Source organism: Dama dama, chromosome 27 (assembly GCF_033118175.1).
Source record: "Dama dama isolate Ldn47 chromosome 27, ASM3311817v1, whole genome shotgun sequence".
NCBI classification, from domain to species: domain Eukaryota; kingdom Metazoa; phylum Chordata; class Mammalia; order Artiodactyla; family Cervidae; genus Dama; species Dama dama.
Genome location: NC_083707.1, coordinates 15699309 through 15719385, shown reverse-complemented (window position 1 = coordinate 15719385; position 20077 = coordinate 15699309). Strand labels below are relative to the sequence as shown.

At 36.7% G+C, this 20077-nt stretch overlaps 1 protein-coding gene across 2 annotated transcripts in view; it reads left to right on the top strand.

The window, feature by feature from the left end:
• Window positions 1–20077, top strand: part of PIK3C3 (phosphatidylinositol 3-kinase catalytic subunit type 3) — a 157570-nt gene that overhangs the window by 113413 nt on the left and 24080 nt on the right. For both annotated transcript variants that reach the window (XM_061131258.1, XM_061131257.1), the window contains exon 21: window positions 6118–6192. In XM_061131258.1, the coding sequence (XP_060987241.1) occupies window positions 6118–6192 (75 nt within the window). The remainder of the gene's footprint in view (window positions 1–6117; window positions 6193–20077) is intronic.

The following is a 20077-nucleotide window of genomic DNA, read 5'->3' as shown; positions in this document are numbered from 1 at the left end:
TACCATCTTTCTAAATTCCATATATATGTGTTAGTATGCTGTAATGTTCTTTATCTTTCTGGCTTACTTCACTCTGTATAATGGGCTCCAGTTTCATCCATCTCATTAGAACTGATTCAAATGGATTCTTTTTAATGGCTGAGTAATATTCCATGGTGTATTTGATGCAGGAGTTTCAGCTGTCTTCATATGCATATATCAGTAGGAGTTTTGTATTTTGTATCCTTGACAAGTGGAGGCCAGATTTCTAAGGGAATCCCTTATTATTGAACACAGTATGCTAATAAGTTCTAATATGTTCTCAGTTCTCTTTATCAATACCAGGTGTAATGTCCTTCAGTAACTCACTAATTTTTAAGTGGAGAGCTTTCAGTCATTTGTGAAACTGCATATGTTGCCGCAGTTTTAGAGCAGGGCTACCACGAGTATCGTCCAGCAGCATTGGCTTCACCTGGGCACTTGTTTGTAAGACAGACTCGCAGGTCTTTCCCCTACTGATGTTGGATCAGCATCTGCATACAGGGTTCCCAGGGGACTCTTAGGTGCATTAGAACACTAGAGAGGACTTTGATAAGTGTAACAGTCACTCTCTGGCCACTGCCCCCAGGAGATTCTGATGCAGTAGAAATGAAGTAGGGCTTAAAAGTTTGCATTTTTAACAAGCTTCTAGATTGTAGTGAAACTGCCAATCTGTGTATCACATGTTGAATAGCAATGCCTTAGATCAAATATTGGTCCATTTTTCCCTAAAACCATTCAGATAGTAAATATACTTATGCTTTTTAGGCCTTGTGGTCTCTATTGCAGCCGTTCAGCCAGGCCATTGTAGTGCTCAAGATATATTGAAATAAATGGTTATGTCTCTGTTCCAATAAATTTTCTTTATAAAATGTAAAAACAGAAGGAGACCAGTTTGGGCCGGCAAGCTGTATTTCGTCATCCGTTATGTAAATGACCCTCAAGTCTCCCAGTAGCTACTAATAGTTTCTTTTAGCAGCAGTTAACATGATCTGACTATAGTGGTTTACACACATAAAAGTTACTTTCTTCTTTGTAAGAAGCCCAGATATAAGCTGTTGTGGTTGGAATTTTAGCTCTTTAAGGATGTTAGGGTCAACCAAGTTCTCCTGGTTAGTTCCCTCTTTAAAAATGCTGACCGTTAAGACTCTGTTTGCCTACATCTCAGTAGACAGGCCTAACTTCAAGTGAGCCTGGGAAATGTCTTTAGTGTAGGCACATTCTTGCCCCCACAGTCTTGGTTTAGTTTTGTTTTAAGGAAGAAATACAGGATATTGTGTTGTTGGCAAACCAGTAGTCCTTGTCACACTACAGACTATATTTTGAGAATAACTGATTTGTTTAGTCAACTGTAACTGATTTGTAGCTGATTGTTAAAATGCAGCAGTGGGCTCAGAATTGGAAAAGGTGAGTTTTCATCCAGTCCCAAAGAGGGGCAGTGCCAAAGGATGTTCAAACTACTGCACAGATGCGCTCATTTCACATGCTAGCAAGGTAATGCTCAAAACCCTTCAAGCTAGGCTTCAATAGTATGTGAACCAAGAACTTCCAGATGTACAGGCTGGATTTAGAATAGTCAGAGGAGCAAGAGATCAATTTGCCTACAGCCACTGGATCATAGAAAAAGCAAGAGAATTCCAGAAAAACATCTACTTCATTGACTATGCTAAAGCCTTTGACTGTGGATCACAACAAACTGGAAAATTCATAAAGAGATTGGAATACCAGACCACCTTACCTACCTCCTGACAAACTTGTGTGCGGGTCAAGAAGCACCAGTTAGAACCAGACGTGAAACAACAGACTAGTTCCAAACTGGGACATCAAGGCTGTATATTGTCAACCTGCTTATTTAATTTATGCAGAGTATATCATGTGGAATGCTAGGCTGGATGAAGCTCAAGCTGGAATTAAGATTGCTGAGAGAAATATCAGGCAGATGACACCACCCTTATGGCAGAAAGCGAATTAAAAGGAATAACTAAGAGTTTGATGAAAGTGAAAGAGGAGAGTGGAAAAAGCTGTCTTAAAACTCAACATTCGGAAAACTAAGATCATGACGTCCAGTCTCAACACTTCATGGTAGATAGGGAAACAGCGGAAACAGTGACAGACTTTATTTTCTTGGGCTTCAGAATCACTGTGGACGGTGACTGCAGCCATGAAATTTAAAAGATCCTTGTTCTGTGGAAGAAAAGCTGTGACAAACCTAGACAGCGTATTATAAAGCAGAGACATTACTTTGCCAACTAAGGTCCATATAGTCAAAGCTATGATTTTTCCAGTGGTCATGTGTGGATGTGAGAGTTGGACCATAGAGAAGGCTGAGTGCCATAGAATTGATGCTTTCGAAATGTGGTGCTGGAGAAGACTCTTCAGAGTCCCTTGAACTGCAGGGAGATCAAACAGTCATTCCTAAAGGAAATCAACCCTGAATGTTCATTGGAAGGACTGATGTTGAAGCAGCAACTCCAATACTTTGTCCACCTGATGTGAAGTGCTGCCTCATTAGAAAACACCCTGTTGCTGGGAAAGACTGAAGGCAGGAGGAGACGGGGATGACAGAGGATGAGATGGTTGGATGGCATCACTGGCTCAATGGATATGAGTTTGAGCAAACTCTGGGAGATGGTGAAGGACAGGCAAGCCTGGTGTGTTGCGGTCCATAGGGTCACAAAGAGTTGAGCGTGACTGAGCAACTGAACAACCAGAAGAAGTGGAAATTATTAGACTAGTAATATGATTAGAAGCTTTTGGAATGATAATATCTTTCATTCATTCACTACATATGAATATATTTTGAAATAGATATACTTTTATATCTAGTATTAGGATATGGTGAGTTATTCTAAAAAAATGTACTTGAAATTAAGCATCTTGTTGGGTGTTGCACCATCAGAGTAGCCACTTTGTACTCTTTAGTGGGAGTGTACATTGACACAGCCACTGTGGAGAACAGTATGGAGATTCCTTAAAAACCTAGGAATAAAGCTACCGTATGATCCAGCAGTCCCACTACTGGGCATATACCCTGAGAAAACCATAACTGGAGAAGTCACCCTGTACCCCAGTGTTTACTGCAGCACTATTTACAGTAGCTGGAACATGGAAGCAACCCACATGTCTGTAGACGGATGAATAAAGAAGCTGCAGTACGTATGTGCAATGGAATATTACTCAGCCATAAAAAGGAACACATTTGAGTCAATTCTAATGAGGTGTATGAACCTAGAGACTATTATACAGAGTGAAGTAAATCAGAAAAATATCATATTAATGTATATATTTATGGAGTCTAGAAAGATGATACAGATGAACCTATCTGCAGGTCAGCAGTGGAGACGCAGACAGAGAACAGACCTGTGGACCCAGGGGGCGAGGAGTGGGTGTGGAGAAGAGAGAGTAGCATGGAAACATGTATGTTCCCGTAAAATGCATAACAGGTAGCCAGTGGGGATTTGCTTATGACTTAGATCAAACAGATGCCGTGTGACAACCTAGAGAGGTGGGTGGGGTGAGAGGTGGGAAGGAGGTCCTATGGCTGATTCATGTTGATGTATGGTAGAGACCTACACAGTATTGTAAAGCAATCATCCTTCAATTAAAAAGAAATAATAAAAAAAAAAAAAACACTTTGGGAAGGAGGAATTACACAAAGTACAGTGCAAAAGTGGTATGAACAGTGGAGTCTGACTTAGGTTTAAACCCCAGTCCAGTGACTTGGACAGTCCTGTTAGTATCTGCAACTGGAGGTTTTTTCCGTTTGATGGATGTTTATAATACTTAATTTACATCATTAAAAGGGTTAGCCATAATGAATGTAATGTGTCTACTTAAGAGCCTAGCCTTCAATAAATTATAACTTTATAATTAGGTTGGTGCAAAAGTAATTGTGGTTTTACATTGTTGACCTTTGCCATTTGATATTGAAATAAATTCTTAAATAAATGTGGTTATTTTATACATCCTTTTAATGTGATTTTCTCACTTCATGTGTTTTTGCTAATTTATTGCTGTGGATTTTATATTTATTTTAGACTATAGAAATGATGTTAGACAAAAAGCAAATTCAAGTGATTGTTTTATTTGAGTTCAAAATGGGTCATAAAGCAGAGGAGACAGCTCACAATATCAACAATGCATTTGGCTCAGGAATTGCTATCAAATGTACAATGTAGTGGTGGTCATGAAGTTTTGCAAAGGAGATGAGCAAAGTTTTGCCTTGAAGATGAGTGAAGATGAGCATAGTGGCTGACTGGCCATTGGAAGTTAAAAATGACCAATTGAGAGCACTCATCGAAGCTGATCCTCTTACATCTACATGAAAAGTTGCCCAAGAACTCAGCGTCAACCATTCCATGGTCATTTGGCATTTGACACAAATTGGAAAGGTGTAAAAGTTCAATAAGTGGGTGCCTCATGAGCTGACCACAAATCGGATAAATCATTGTTTTGAAGTGTCATCTTATGCTGCACGACAACAACGAACCATTTCTCAATCAGATTGTGACATGCAAGTGGATTTTACGCAACAGCCAGTAACAACCAGCCCAGTGGTTGGACCGAGAAGTTCCAAAGCACTTTCCGAAGCCAAAAGGTGCACCAAAAAAAAGGTCATGGTCACTGTTTAGTGGTCTGCTGCCCATCTGACCCACTACAGTTTTCTGAGTCCTGGTGAAACCATTACATTTGAGAAGTATGCTCAGCAAATTGATGAGATACACCAAAAACTGTAATGCCTGCAACCATCATTGGTCAATAGCATGGGCCCAGTTCTCATGAAAACGCCCAACTGCACATCTCAGAACCCAGTGCTTCAAAAGTTGAACAAATTGGGCTATGAAGTTTTGCCTCATCCGCCATATTCACCTGACCTCTCTCCAACTGACTACCACTTCTTCAAGCATCTTGACAACTCTGCAAGGAAAACATCTCTGCAATCAGCAGGATGCAGATAATGCTTTCCAAGAGTTCATCAAATCCCAAAGCACAGATTTTTGTACTCTGGGAATAAACCAACTTGCTTCTCGTTGCTAAAAACATGTTAATTATAACAGTTCTATTTTGGTGAATAAAGATGTGTTTGAGCCTAGGTATAATGATTTAAAATTAAGGGTCCAAAACTGCTATTACTTTTGTACCAACCTAATAATTGAAGATTGATCTAATGGTAATGTCATTGCTTAAGTCATTTTTGGACTTCTGGTATGGCCTTCAGAACGTGTATCAAATGAACATTAATAATATTAACTGAATTTAGACAGGATTAATGCTGTTATTAACAAGTGGTCTGATTTTTATTTTCTGTAGTGACTGAAATAAATATGTTTGTAAATACTGGCATAGTCATACATGTATTTGCAAATTGTATTTATTGTTAGGTTATTAATGAGAGAAACAGAGCAGAAAAAATTCAGCTTCAAACAGATGTTATTTGCTTAAGTTTTTTGAGCATTTTCAACATGTGCCAGGTTTCCAGATTTTATAAGAGAAAGAAAAAAATGAGACAATGACTGGTCCTGCTTATGTAATTTTTCTAGATTTAGAGGATTATGCTATGAACTTCATACATGTTTTACATGTTTTTACAACTCAAGTGAATTCATTCGTTTTTGTGTCTGCTAGCACTTCAAGATTATTTCTCTAAAATTTGTTTTAATTTTACTTTTACTTTTGTCATTGTGTAGATAAGATGGTTATGGTATCATTAACTTCATTATGTAGTTTTCCACGACCCTTTTTTCACTGTCATTCTTGACATATATCCAGTTAGAAATGAGAAATGATAGACACATGTTATAATTAAGGTTTCTAAAATCTCACTTAACTTTGGTTAAAGTGACTTTTTAACAATTTGAAGGAATTATTCACGATATTTTTTCTGATGCAAATAACAATTTGAGTTTCAAGTGATAACTGCCTCATAGAATCAAAGATTACACATTTTATTTGAAAATTTAGGTAAGAAATTGAAAAGAGTAGTAATCAGTTTAAAGTTAAATTAACTCAAACTGCTTTTGTATTCAGTTGTATGTATAACCTGGTTTGCATGTGTTTTTCACAATTCTTTTGCTTTTTGTTTTTGAACTGTTATTGCAGCTGGATATTGCGTGATTACATATATTCTTGGAGTAGGAGACAGGCACCTGGATAACCTTTTGCTGACAAAAACAGGTAATGATGACTATTAGAAGATATACATTTTATATGCCAATGATTTTTGCTGTGAAATCTACTTCATAATAAAATAAGTTGCCTAAATAAATATAAATTGTAGTCTTAGAAGTCCCTTTATATGGTACTTTTAAGAACATATAAAGGAAACGCCTATACTTTTTAAGAATTGATATAGTAGAAATCCTGCAGATGATCAGATAGCCTTTACTTCTTGAAGTGCCTCCTCTAGTAGAAAGCCCGTATTGTCTGCAAGTAGTCCAGTTTATTACTGTGCAGCTGTAGTTTTAGAGTGTTTAAATATTCTTTCTCTTATCAAACAACACCGATAAGTCACAGTATCAGTCAACACTCAGTCAACACTGAAGTCACATTAACCTCCATCTTTTTTTTTTTTTAATTTTATTTTTTTCATTTATTTTTATTAGTTGGAGGCTAATTATTTTACAATATTGTAGTGGTTTTTACCATACATTTAACCTCCATCTTTAATTCTTTACCTTTTCCCCTTGGAGGTATTTGGAATAACTGTTCTCATCCTCCTTCTTCCTAATAGCTCCTAGGCCCAGTGCTTTAAACACCTTCTCTGTGCAAACAACTTCCAAACTTACTCTATTTCAGTCCATTTCACTAGCTATTTACTTGAAATCCTAAATATACAGCTAGTTGTAAAAGTTTTCTTCTTTGAATACCTGCCTAATAATCTGTTCCTTGCTTGATTTTCCCATCTTAATAAATAGGAACATCCTCTACTCAGTTGTTTAAGCCCCAGAGTTGGAAGTTATTTTTAATTCCATTATTGACTTCATTTCACATATTAAACATATTATCAGATTGTATCTACTGCTCACTAAAATGGGTAATGAAGTTAACCCCTCTCTTCATTTCCACTGCTTCAACCCCATTTGCAACCACCAGTATCTTTTGCCCAAACTGTTTGATTAAAATACGAACTCTTTAATGTAGCCATTGTGGCTTGCCCAACCAGTTTGAATGTCTGAATGTGAAATCACTCCTGTGTTGAGCCAGTGCTCTTGTTTCGTTCTTACTGGGAAGCTCTTCTGTCAGATCTTTGCAAGACTTTGGTTACTAAGCTTAAGTTTGAATGGCATCTTTTTAGAATAGCCTTTTCTAACTCTTCAGTCTGAAATAATGTATACCTGCCACCCCACCCCTCTCCATTGCTCTCTACTTACTCTGTTTTGTTTTCTTTGCAGCACTTATCACTAGCTTAAGTTATCTTTTTTTTCAAATACAATTCAACAAGTATTTATTAAGCACCTACTATATTTTAGGTGTTGTTCTAGATGCTGGGAATACCAAACAAAAGAGACAGAAGTCCTAACTGTCATGGAGCTTGTTGACTTCTTAACATTATCCTCTCCCATTCAGGATGTAAGTTCCCTGAGAACAAGGACCTTGTCCATTCAGTGTGCCTCCAGAGCCTTGAACAACATTCAGCTAAAATCTTTGATAAATTATTGTTGAATTAATGAATAAATATTTCTTTTCTTCTATAGAGCTTTTTCTTCCCTATGCCATACGATACAAGTTTTTTCAGCCCTTCATAGAAAATAGATTTTAAAGTACCCTTAAAATAGTCTCTCAAGTAATGATATTATCTATTAGTATTTCTCCAAATTTTCATGCCAAGAATTTAACATCCAGTGTAGCCTCACTAATTGCTAGTGTAATAACTGTGTTATTCATGTAATCTGAAATTTTATATATTCAACTTTAAATCTTTAGTGTGAAAAACTACCTGGTAAAATTTGCATGTGGAACTATGTCTGTATCAATGCCATCAGATCAGTTCGGTTCAGTCACTCAGTTGTGTCCGAATCTTTGCAACCCCATGAATCGCAGCACGCCAGGCCTCCCGGTCCATCACCAACTCCCGGAGTTTACTCAAACTCATGTCCATCGAGTCGGTGATGCCATTCAGCCATCTCATCCTCTGTCATCCCCTTCTCCTCCTGCCCTCAATCCCTCCCAGCATCAGGGTCTTTTCCAATGAGTCAACTCTCTGCATGAGGTGGCCAAAGAACTGGAGTTTCAGCTTTAGCATCAGTCCTTCCAGTGAACACCCTGGACTGATCTCCTTTAGGGTGGACTGGTTGGATCTCCTTGCAGTCCAAGGGACTCTCAAGAGTCTTTTCCAACACCAAAGTTCAAAAGCATCAATTTTTCGGTGCTCAGCTTTCTTCACAGTCCAACTCTCACATCCATACATGACCACTGGAAAAACCATAGCCTTGACCAGACGGACCTTTGTTGGCAAAGTAATGGCTCTGGTTCTTAATATGCTGTCTAGGTTGGTCATAACTTTCCTTCCAAGGAGTAAGCTCTTTCAATTTCATGGCTGTAATCACCATCTGCAGTGATTTTGGAGCCCAAAAAAATAAAGTCAGCCACTGTTTCCCTGTCTATTTCCCATGAAGTGATGGGACCAGATGCCATGATCTTCGTTTTCTGAATGTTAAGCTTTAAGCCAACTTTTTCACTCTCCTCTTTCACTTTCATCAAGAGGCTCTTTAGTTCCTCTTCACTTCCTGCCATAAGGGTGGTATCATCTGCATATCTGAGGTTATTGATATCTCTCCTGGCAATCTTGATTCCAGCTTGTGCTTCTTCCAGCCCAGCGTTTCTCATGATGTACTCTGCATATAAGTTAAATAAGCAGGGTGACAATATACAGCCTTGATGTACTCCTTTTCCTATTTGGAACCAGTCTGTTGTTCCATGTCCAGTTCTAACTGTTGCTTCCTGACCTGCATATAGGTTTCTCAAGAGGCGGGTCAGGTGATCTGGTATTCCCATCTCTTTCAGAATTTTCCACAGTTTATTGTGATCCATACAGTCAAAGGCTTAGGCATAGTCAGTAAAGCAGAAATAGATGTTTTTCTGGAACTCTCTTGCTTTTTCTATGATCCAGCGGATATTGGCAATTTGATCTCTGATTCCTCTGCCTTTTCTAGAACCAGCTTGAACATCTGGAAGTTCTCGGTTCATATATTGCTGAAGCCTGACTTGGAGAATTTTGAACATTACTTTACTAGCGTGTGAGATGAGTGCAATTGTGCAGTAGTTTGAGCAATCTTTGGGCCATACAATCCCTTTAATAATCAAAGCCTGAAGGGATGTAACCAAATTGAATTGGAGGTTGGAGGTTCTTGCCAAATTTATTCCTTTAGTAAAGTATATTTTTAAAATGTTATGCTGTGTTTGGAAAAAAATAATAATTTGGAAAATGTTTTGCCTGTGTTGTTTTTTAGCTCTCTTTGTTTTCAGTTGAATTTTTTAACCACAGAATCAAACTGCAAAAATAATTACATTTGTTTTTATATTGTATTCATTTTATAACCACAGTGGAATTCTTTAATGTATAGAGTAGCAATATATCTGTAATATTTAGGTGTTGTTCTAGGTGCTGGGGATTCACAGATCTTACCTGTCTCTTCTTTTGGAAACTGATAAATAAGAGGCCTTTTTCTGTTGGACTTTGAGAACTGTTCTGTCTTGTGTGTGTCTATGTGTATTGATGGGGATACTTTATAAGAGTTAAAATTTAGAAAGAAAGATCTACCTAATATACTTTTTTGGCCCAGGCCATAGATACTTGCGGAGAAGGAAATGGCAGCCCACTCCAGGATTCTTGCCTAGAGAATCCTGTGGACAGAGGAGCCTGGAGGGCTGCCGTCTATGGGGTCGCACAGAGTCAGACATGACTGAAGCGACTTACCATGCACGCATGCGTTGGAGAAGGAAATGGCAGCCCACTCCAGTGTTCTTGCCTGGAGAATCCCAGGGATGGGGGAGCCTGGTGGGCTGCCGTCTTATGGGGTCGCACAGAGTCGGACATGACTGGAGCGACTTAGCAGCAGTAGCATAGATACTTGTTTTGTGGAAACTGAATTGTAAAATTTCAGTAACAGATTTTAAAGTTCTTGTCACCAGTTTTCCACTAGAGGGTGCTCTAAATGTTGTTTTTGAAGAAAAAAGCTTACCTTAAAATGTGCTGGGTAGGAGGCATGTCTGCTTCTTTTAAAACAGTTATTTCTCTCTCTTTTTTTTTTTTCTTTTTTTCTTTATTAGTTGGAGGCTAATTACTTCAAAAAAAATAAATAAATAAAAATGAAGGGAAATTTTAAAAAATAAATAAATAAAAAAATAAAATTACACACCAAAAAAACAAAAAAAAAAACAGTATTTCTCTAAGTTATTTCTTCTTAATCTCTCTAATTATTTCATCCATTTATATCAAACAGCAAGCATTTTAAATCTTCCTCACTGGGATAAATATTTTCAGTTCTGGCGTTTAGATTGAATGAAATTGGATTATGCAAGGAAAAACAAGTTATATCAAGACAAATGGAAGTATAATACATACCTCAGCTTCCTGACGTTTTTAATGATTTATTTTAAAATGTTTGTGTCTCTAGTCGTTTTTTACTAGCAGTCCATATTTCAAAGCAGTTTCAAGTTATGTTAATTACGTATGTTATAATTTGAGTAGAGCTTCCCTCGTGGCTCAAACAGTAAAGAATCTGCCTGAAATGCTGGAGACCTGGGTTCGATCCCTGGGTTGGGAAGATCCCCTGAGGAAGGAAATGACAACCCACTCAGTATTCTTGCCTGGAGAATCCCATGGACAGAGAAGCCTGGTGGGCTACAGTCCATGGGGTCAGAGTCGGACACGACTGAGTGACTAACACACACACACACCCAATTTAAGCTCTGTCGTATATATAATGAATGTTGCTCAGTCATGTTTGACTTATCATGTGCAACTGCATGGATTGTAGGGGTTAATATGTCATTGTAGGAGTTAATATGTCAGGCTCTGAAGTCAGATTCTTTGAATTAAAATTGTCCCTCTGCCATTGGATGACAGCATGCTGTCTACCTGTGTCTCAGTCTCATCCCAGTGTATAACAATAGAATCTCTCTCCTGGTGTGAGAGTTGAATGATTTAATATGGTAGAATTTTGTATGGTACTGAGTACCTAGTAAGCATTCCTTTTTTTTTTTTTTTTTTTTTATTTTTTTTTTTCCAGTGGGTTTTGTCATACATTGATATGAATCAGCCATGGATTTACATGTATTCCCAATCCCGATCCCCCCTCCCACCTCCCTCTCCACCCGATTCCTCTGGGTCTTCCCAGTGCACCAGGCCGGAGCACTTGTCTCGTGCATCCCACCTGGGCTGGTGATCTGTTTCACCATAGATAGCATACATGCTGTTCTTTTGAAATATCCCACCCTCACATTCTCCCACAAAGTTCAAAAGTCTGTTCTGTATTTCTGTGTCTTTTTCTGTTCTGCATATAGGGTTATCGTTATCACCTTTCTAAATTCCATATACATGTGTCAGTATGCTGTAATGTTCTTTATCTTTCTGGCTTGTAAGCATTCCTTTTGGGCTAACTATTATGTTTTGTTTATTTCACCACCAGAAAATAAAAATGCCTTCCTTTTTTGACTTATATAGCTGTTATTTGGAACCATAATTTTAGAGAGAAGAAAGCAATGTATTTCTAATTTTTTTTTTTCTACTCCAGAACCCAGACACCTTCAAGTTACCACTCTCTGAATTCTCTTTTGAGAGGCTCATTATTTTAATAATATAGGAAGCTTTTTAAAAGAAAAAGTTTGATTGATGATTTAATGCTATCCTTTCAGTGTTTTAAGGTGAAAGTCGCTCAGTCGTGTCCGACTCTTTGCGACCCCAATTTTCCAGCCCAGAATACTGTAGTAAGTAGCCTTTCCCTTCTCCAGGGGATCTTCCCAACCCAGGGGAAGATTTATTTTATTTTAAAAATAAATATTATTTGTTTTATTTTTTTTCAGGACATCATACTTTTTTTCAGGACATATTTTCAGGATATCGTGAATTCATGATATTCAAAATCTTCTTAAGTAGAATAAACTTAGTTACTATTCAAATGGTAATGCTTTCTCAGTTGTTTGTACTTGTTATTCAGTTTGGAGGATTAAGCATACTGTAAAATCTAAAACTACAGACTTATTTTCTTAATGTGTTTGTTTATTCTTTGGAACATGAGAGAAGGGAGTATAAATAAAGTTTTGTGCATAGTAGACACCCAGTAAATGCTTTGAAAAGAAATAAATAAACTAGTTTTTTTCATATCATTTTTTATCTATCTGTGGGTTACAGAAAAATCTATATCCTGTCAAAACTTATTTTCACTATAGACTGTGGACATACTATTATTTACCAGTTTGATTTGTACTTCTCAGTTGATATATACAGAAGAGAGAGAAGCACATAAGACCTTCCCTTTTTATCCATAAATACTTTTTTAGTCTTTACTGATCGTTACTTTAGATGTTTAAATAGTGAGAACTTGTCCTCATGAGAATAGTTTTCTTTTTAACATTATTTAAAATCTGATCTTTTGAAAGTTTCTTAAATATTCAGTGTCAGGAAGTAAGTCTTTTTGTTTACTGAAACCTATCATAAGGAAAATGTTAATAGTTTCCTTAAAGCTGCCTTTTTTTTTTTTTTTTTAAGTTTTTTTGAGAAGAACGTTGTTTTTTCTCATAGAGGTAATAAAAAGTAATAGAGGGCTATATTCATTGTGCCTAAGGAGACAGAGATTACTTCATGGAAAGAGTAATTTAAATGGGGCCGTTAAGAATATGTTGAATTTGTATGGGATGCAAATAGAGAAAAATATGCAGTCCAATAAAATACCCCAAAGCTGAAGTAAGCCATGGCTTTTCAGGTAATATATAGTCTGGTTGGAGAAATTTGAAGTCAGATTGTGGAGGAAAGTCAGTCTCCTTCCTTTTGGATCACCTATTATATAACAAACCTTAATTCATGTCACTGAAGTAAAACTATAGATTAGGGTATTAACTATTTTAATGTAAGTTTTATCAGATTATATGTTCCTTAATGCTGCATAGACACTGTTTTGCTTCAAAATGAATAACTTGAGGAGAGATTACATTTTGGTGTATTTTAAAGAATTTGAAGTTTCATAAATGAAAATATTAAAAAATTATTTTCATAGTAACCCCTAGAACCCAAAAAAATGTGTCAGTTTTTAAGATGATGTAGTTGAACAGCACAAGGAAACTATAGCCATTGGTCTGAATCGTCATTTAAATGATTGTCCCCTCCACAATGACCTAACTGAAGCCGAGAGTTGTACTCCTCGTAATAAAGTAGATCAGAAATCCTCAAGCTTCTGAGTGTATTAGAATCATCAGGAGAGCCAGTTAAAATACAGAGTGCTGGTCCCCAGGCCTAGATATGATAGGGCCTGAGAATTTGTCTTAGTAGCAAAGAAAACTATCAGTATCTGAAATGGTTATTAAGATTCTTCTTCTTTTTTAAAATCCATTTTTTCAGGTTTTTAAAACTTTTTATTTTATATTGGAGTATAGCCAATTCACAGTGTTGTGATAGTTTCAGGTGGACAGCAGAGGGACTCAGCCATACACACGTATCCATTCTTCCCCAGTCTCCCCTCTCATCCAGGCTGCCACATAACATTGAGCACAGTGCCTTGTGCTATACAGTTAAGTTCTTGTTGGTTATTCATTTTAAATACAGAACTTTGTTCCTCTCCATCCCAAATTCCCCAGCTATCCCTTCTCCCAGCTTTCCCCCCTGTAACCATAAGTTCGTTCTCTAGTCTGTGAGTCTGTTTCTGTTTTGTAAATAAGTTCATTTTTATCATTTTTTTTTTTTTGGATTCTGCATATAAAGGATATCATAAAATATTTCTCTTTCTCTCTCTTGACTGACTTCACTCAGCATGACAGTCTCTAGGTCCATCCATGATGCTGCAAATGGCATTATTTCATTTTTAACAGCTGAGTATTATTCCTTTGTATATATGTGCCACTCTTCTTTATCCCTTCCTCTGTTGATAAACATTTAGGTTGCTTCCTTGTCTTGGCGACTGTAAACAGTCCTGCAGTGAGCATCAGGGTGCATGTGTCCTTTCAAATCATGTTTTTCTCCAGATATATGCCCAGGAATGGGATTTCTGGGTCACATGGTAGCTCTATTTTTGTTTTTTTTAAAGAAACTTCATACTGTTCTCCATAGTGGCTGTATCAATTTACATTCCTACCAACAGTGTAGAGGGGTTCCCTTCTCTCTATACCCTCTCCAGCATTTATTGTCTGTGGATTTTGATGATGGCCCTTTTGACTGGTGTGAGGCAATATCTCATTATAGGTTTTATTTTATTTCTCTATTAAACAGCAGGGTTGAATAACTTTTCATGTGCCTCTTGGCATCTGTATGTCTTCTTTGGAGAAATGTCTATTTAGGTCTTTTGCCCATTTTTTGATTGGGTTGTTTTTATGGTATTTAGCCCTATGAGCTGTTTGTAATTTTTGGAGACTAATCAATTGTTGATTGCATTATTTGCAGCTATTTTCTCCCATTCTGTGGCTTATCTTTTTGTCTTCTCTGATTTCCTTTGCTGTACAAAAGCCTTTGAGCTTAATTCGATTTCTATTACTGTGATTTATGTCACAGAGTGTTTTGCCTATGTTTTCTTCTACGGGCTTTATACTGTCTGGTCTTGAATTTAGGTTTTTAACCCATCTTGAGTTCATTTTGTGTGTGTTGTTAAAGAATGTTCTAATTTCTTTCTTTTTTTTTTTTTTTACACATAGCTATCTGGTTTTTCCAATTTATTGAAGAGACTGTCTTTTCTCCATTGTATATTCTTCCTCCTTTGTCAAAGACAAGTTGCCTAGAGATGTGTGGATGTGTGGATGTGTGGGTTTATCTCTGGGCTTTCTATCCTGTTCGTTGATATACATTTCTGTTTTTGTGCCAGATTCATACTATTTTGATGACTGTAGCTTTGCTGTAGAGTCTGAAGCCAGGGAACCTGATTCCTCCAACTTCATTTTTCTTTCTTAAAGTTGCTTTGGCTCTTCAGGGTCTTTTGTGTCTCCATACAAATTTAAAATTTTTTTTCTAGTTCTGTGAAAAATACCTTTGTAGATTGCCTTGTGTAATATAGTCATTTTGACAATATTGATTCTCCAAATCCAAGCACATGGTATACCTTTCCATCTGTTTGTGTCATCTTCAGTTTCTTTCAGTTACATCTTTCTTTCATCTTACAGTTTTCAGAGTACAGTTCTTTTGTCTCATTGGGTAGGTTTATTCCTAGGTATCTTATACTTTTTGATGCAATACTGAATGTGGTTGTTTCTTTAATTTCTTTCTAATCTTTCATTGTTAGTATATAGAGATATAGCATATTTCTGTGCTCTAATTTTGATCCTGCAACTTCACCAAATTCATTGATGAGGTCTAGTAGCTTTTGGTAGCATCTTTAGGATTTTCTGTGTATAATATCACGTCATCTGCAAACAGTGACTTTTTGTTTTCCAATTTGGATTCCTTTTATTTCTTTTTCTTCTCTGATTGCTGTGGCTAAGATATCCAAAATTACGTTGAGTAAAAGTGGTGAAAGTATCCTTGTCTTGGTCCTGATCTTAGAGGAAATGTTTTCGGCTTTTCACTTTTGAGTATGATGTTAGCTGTAGATTTGTTGTATATGGCCTTTATTATGTTGAGGTATGTACACTCCATGCTCAGTTTCTGGAGAACTTTTATCATAAGTAGTTGCTGAGTTTTGTCAAAACCTTTTCCTGCATCTATTAAAATGATCATATGTTTTTTTTCCTTCAATTTTTGATGTGGTTTATCACACTGATTTGCAGAAAGTGAAAAAATCCTTGACTCCTTGGGTTAAATCCCACTGTTCATGGTGTATGATTCTTTTAATGTATTGTTGGATTCAGATTCCTAGTATTTTGTTGAGGATTTCTGCATCTGTGTTCATCAGTGATTTTGCCCTGTGATAATCCTTTTTTTGTGATATCTTTGGTTTCTGTGTCAAGGTGATGATGGCCTCACGGAATGAGTTTGATAGTTTTCTTTCCTCTGCAATTTTTTTGAACAGTTTCAGAAGGATTATTGTTAGCTCTTCTTGGAATTTGCTTGTGAAGTCATCAGATCCTGGACTTTTGTTTGTTGGGAGTTTTTAAATCACAGTTTCAATTTCAGTGCAGTGATTGGTCTCTTCATATTTTCTATTTCTTCCTGGTTCAGTCTTGGGAGAATGTACCTTTCTAAAAATCTGTCCATTTTTTCCCAGGTTGTCCACTTGGCATACATGTTGTTGCATACTTGTTGCTCTTACAGTTGCTTGTAAGAGTCTTTTATGATCCTTTGGCTAATGGTTTATCACTTTTGTTTATCTTTTCTAAGAACCATATTTTAGTTTCGTTGATCTTTGAATTATTATTTTTTTTTTTGGTCTCTGTTTCATTTATTTCCACTCTGATCTTTGTGATTTCTTTCCTTCTGCTAACTTTGGTTCTGTTTATTATTCTTTCTCTGGTTGCTTTAGGTGTAAGGTTAGGTTGTTTATTTGAGGTATTTCTTGTTTCCTGAGGGAAGATTGTATCATTGTAAACATCCCCCTTAGAATTGCTTTTGCTGTATTCTATAGGTTTTGAATTGATGTGCTTTTCATATTCATTTGTCTCTAGGTATTTGATTTCCTCTTTGATTTCTTCAGTTTTTCTTGTAGTTTATTTCTAATCTCATAGCATTGTGATTGGAAAAGGTGCTAAGATTTCAGTTTTCTTAATTTTACCAAGGCTCGCCTTGTTGCCCAGACCGAGGTTAATCCTGGACAATGTTCCATGTGCACTTGAGAAGAGTGTATATTATGCTCTTGGATGGAATGCTCTTTAAATACCAGTTAAATATCAATTAACTTGGTCTTGTCTAACGTTTCATTTAAGGCTCTATCCTTATTGATTTTCTGTCTGGATGATCTGTCCATTGATGAAGTGGAGTGTTACAGAGAACATGAGAGATTCAAGTAGAAAGAATAAGCAGAGGTATAAAAAACAATAAGTACAGTTTTGAGATTGGTTCCATTTAATTATTAAATAGGCAAAAGGAAAATTAAGAAAAACTCTACACTATATACTATTAATTTCAGCAGTATATATTCTCTTTAATCCAAAAAATTGTCTTCACCTACAATTTTAAAAATACTTCCATGTCACTAATGCAAATAGACTTCCCTGGTGGCTCAGATGGTAAAGAATCTGCCTGCAGTGCAGGAAACCCAGGTTCGATCCCTATGTCAGGAAGATCCCTGGAGAAGGAAATGGCAATCCACTCCAGTATTCTTGCCTGGAGAATTCCATGGACAGAGAAGCCTGGCAGGCTTCAATCCATGTGGTCACAAAGAATTAGAAATGCAAATAACAGGAAAATTTAATTAACACCTCTTATTCTCTTCCAGTCAGGGACAAAATAAAGTAGTTACAGTGAACATTAAGTTTGTTTTATGTACACTTTGCCCCTTGACTATTTAACATCATAGATTTGAATAAGACACACTCCTTGAATTTTTTAAATATTTTCTTAAATTTCATTAAGTGCATTTTAAAATTTCCTAAAATTTTAATTTACAGATATTAACTTTAAAAAGCCATCCTGTTTGGTATGAAGATGAATTTTCTTAAAACATTGATAAACTCTTTTCAAAATACATTCCTCTTTGAACTTGGAATGCATAGTAATAGTTTCATAGCTAGATATTGAATCTTTTATGCCTTATAATTATTAATCTTGTTCTTTGAGAATTTTCTTACAAGAAGGATAGAAATATACTCTTCATTTGCAGGCAGTGATGCAAGTTGACATTGAAATTCCAGTAACGCCTGACAACGAAATGAAGAAAAGTGGGACTAAGTTTCCTATTAAAAGCATTGAGCCCATTAAATGAACTCCATGTGATGATTGATACCATTTGATAAATGATTTATTAAGGGAAGCAATTTTGAATCAGAGGTTCTTAAGATAGGCTTTCTACTCAAGTGGTGGGTTTCAGTCAGAATTATATCGATAACAAGACATTAAATGATTAAATAAAACTAAGAAAGGATTATCTGTACCTATGATATTGTAAGCCTCTCATTTCTTTACCATGTGAAGGATAGAATGGGATTTGTCTAACAAAGTAGATAATAAGTGGGAATTCCAGGATAAGAATAAAGCAGAAAATGAAGATCTTAGCTTAGTTGAACAAAGGATACATGTTTAGTTGAAAGCAGTGAAACCTTTAACAGAAATTGATCATAAACTTTTCACCAAATCATGGGAAAATCAATGATTGCATACTCCCTTGAATGTTAAGAGATTAGGAGATGTTGTATTCCCAGTGAGTATCATATTTTCAAATTACTTATTTCCAAACCAATTTCTCATCTTTTTGGAATCATGGACTTCCCTTGGGAAATTGTTGGTCTGTGAACTTCTGAAAGTATTAATTTCATTGTATTTAGAAACCTCCTGAAGCCCATTTTGAAATTCTGAAAAGGTGTTTTTCAATCATAAGTAATACATAAAACTATTTTAAACAAATGAAATCCCCTGTGTTGACATATTACAGTTTATGATCTTAAATATGTACAACATAAAGTCTGATATTAACTTATTATGCATCTACTCATATTAATACATGACTATAAAATAAAAACAGATTTGTAGGTTAAATGATGTTACAAACTAGCAAAATTTAATCCAGCAGTATTAATGTGACAGACAGGAATACTGAAACTAAATTGCCACTTGCTAGTGTGAAGATACCGATGATACAGTGTGAGTTGCAGTTTAGAATGCTGTTAATGTCGCAGCCTGTGCACATATTCTTATAGTACTTTACTTGAACTACTTCATGTTGTTGTTCAGTTACCCAGTCATGTCCCGCTCTTTGCGACGCCATGGACCACAGCACGCCAGGCCTCCCTGTTCCTCACCATCTCCTGAAGTTTGCCCAAGTTCATGTTCATTGCACTGGTGATGCCATCCAGCCATCTCATCCTCTGAAGCCCTCTTCTCTTTCTGCCCACAATCTTTCCCAGCATCAGGGACTTTTCCAACAAGTACTCTGTTCTCATCAGATGGCCAAAATACTGGGGCTTCAGCTTCAGCATCAGTCCTTCTAGTAACTATTCAGGGTTGATATCCCTTAAGATTGACTGGTTTGATCTCCTTGTTGTCCAAGGGACTTTCAGGAGTCTTCTCCAGCACCACAGTTCAAAGGCATCAATTCTTTGGCTTTCTGCCTTGTTATGGTCCATCTCTTAGAATTGTACATGACCTCTAGTAAGACCGTAGCCTTAAGTATACGGACCTTTGTCAGCAGAGTAATGTCTCTGCTTTTCAACATACTGTCTAGGTTTCCTGCCAAGAAGCGATCGTCTTCTGATTTCATGACTGCAGTCACCATCTGCAGTGATTTTGGAGCCCAAGTAAAGGAAATGGGTCACTACTTCCACCTTTTTCCCTTCTGTTTGCCACGAAGTAATGGAACTGGATGCCATGATCTTAGTTTTTTTTAATATTTAATCTTAAGAGGCTCTTTTGCTCTGCTCCTTCACCCTCATCAAGAGGCTCTTCAGTTCTTTGCTTTCTGCCATTAAAGTGATATCATCTGCATATCTGAGTATCTGAGGTTGTTGATGTTTCTCCCAACTATCTTGATTCCAGCTTGTAACTCATCCAGCCCAGCATTTCTCATGATGTGCTCAACATATAGGTTAAACAAACAGAGTGACAGCAGACAGCCCTGTCCTACTCCTTTCTTGACCTTAAACGAATCAGGTGTTCCATACAAGGTTCTAACTGTTGCTTCTTGACCGCATATAGGTTTCTCAGAAGACAGGTAAGATGGTCTGGTATTCCCGTCTCTCTTAAGAGTTTCCCACAGTTTGTCATGATCCACACAGTCAAAGGCTTTAGCTTAGTCGATGAAACAGAGATAGATGTTTTTCTGAAATTCTCTTGCCT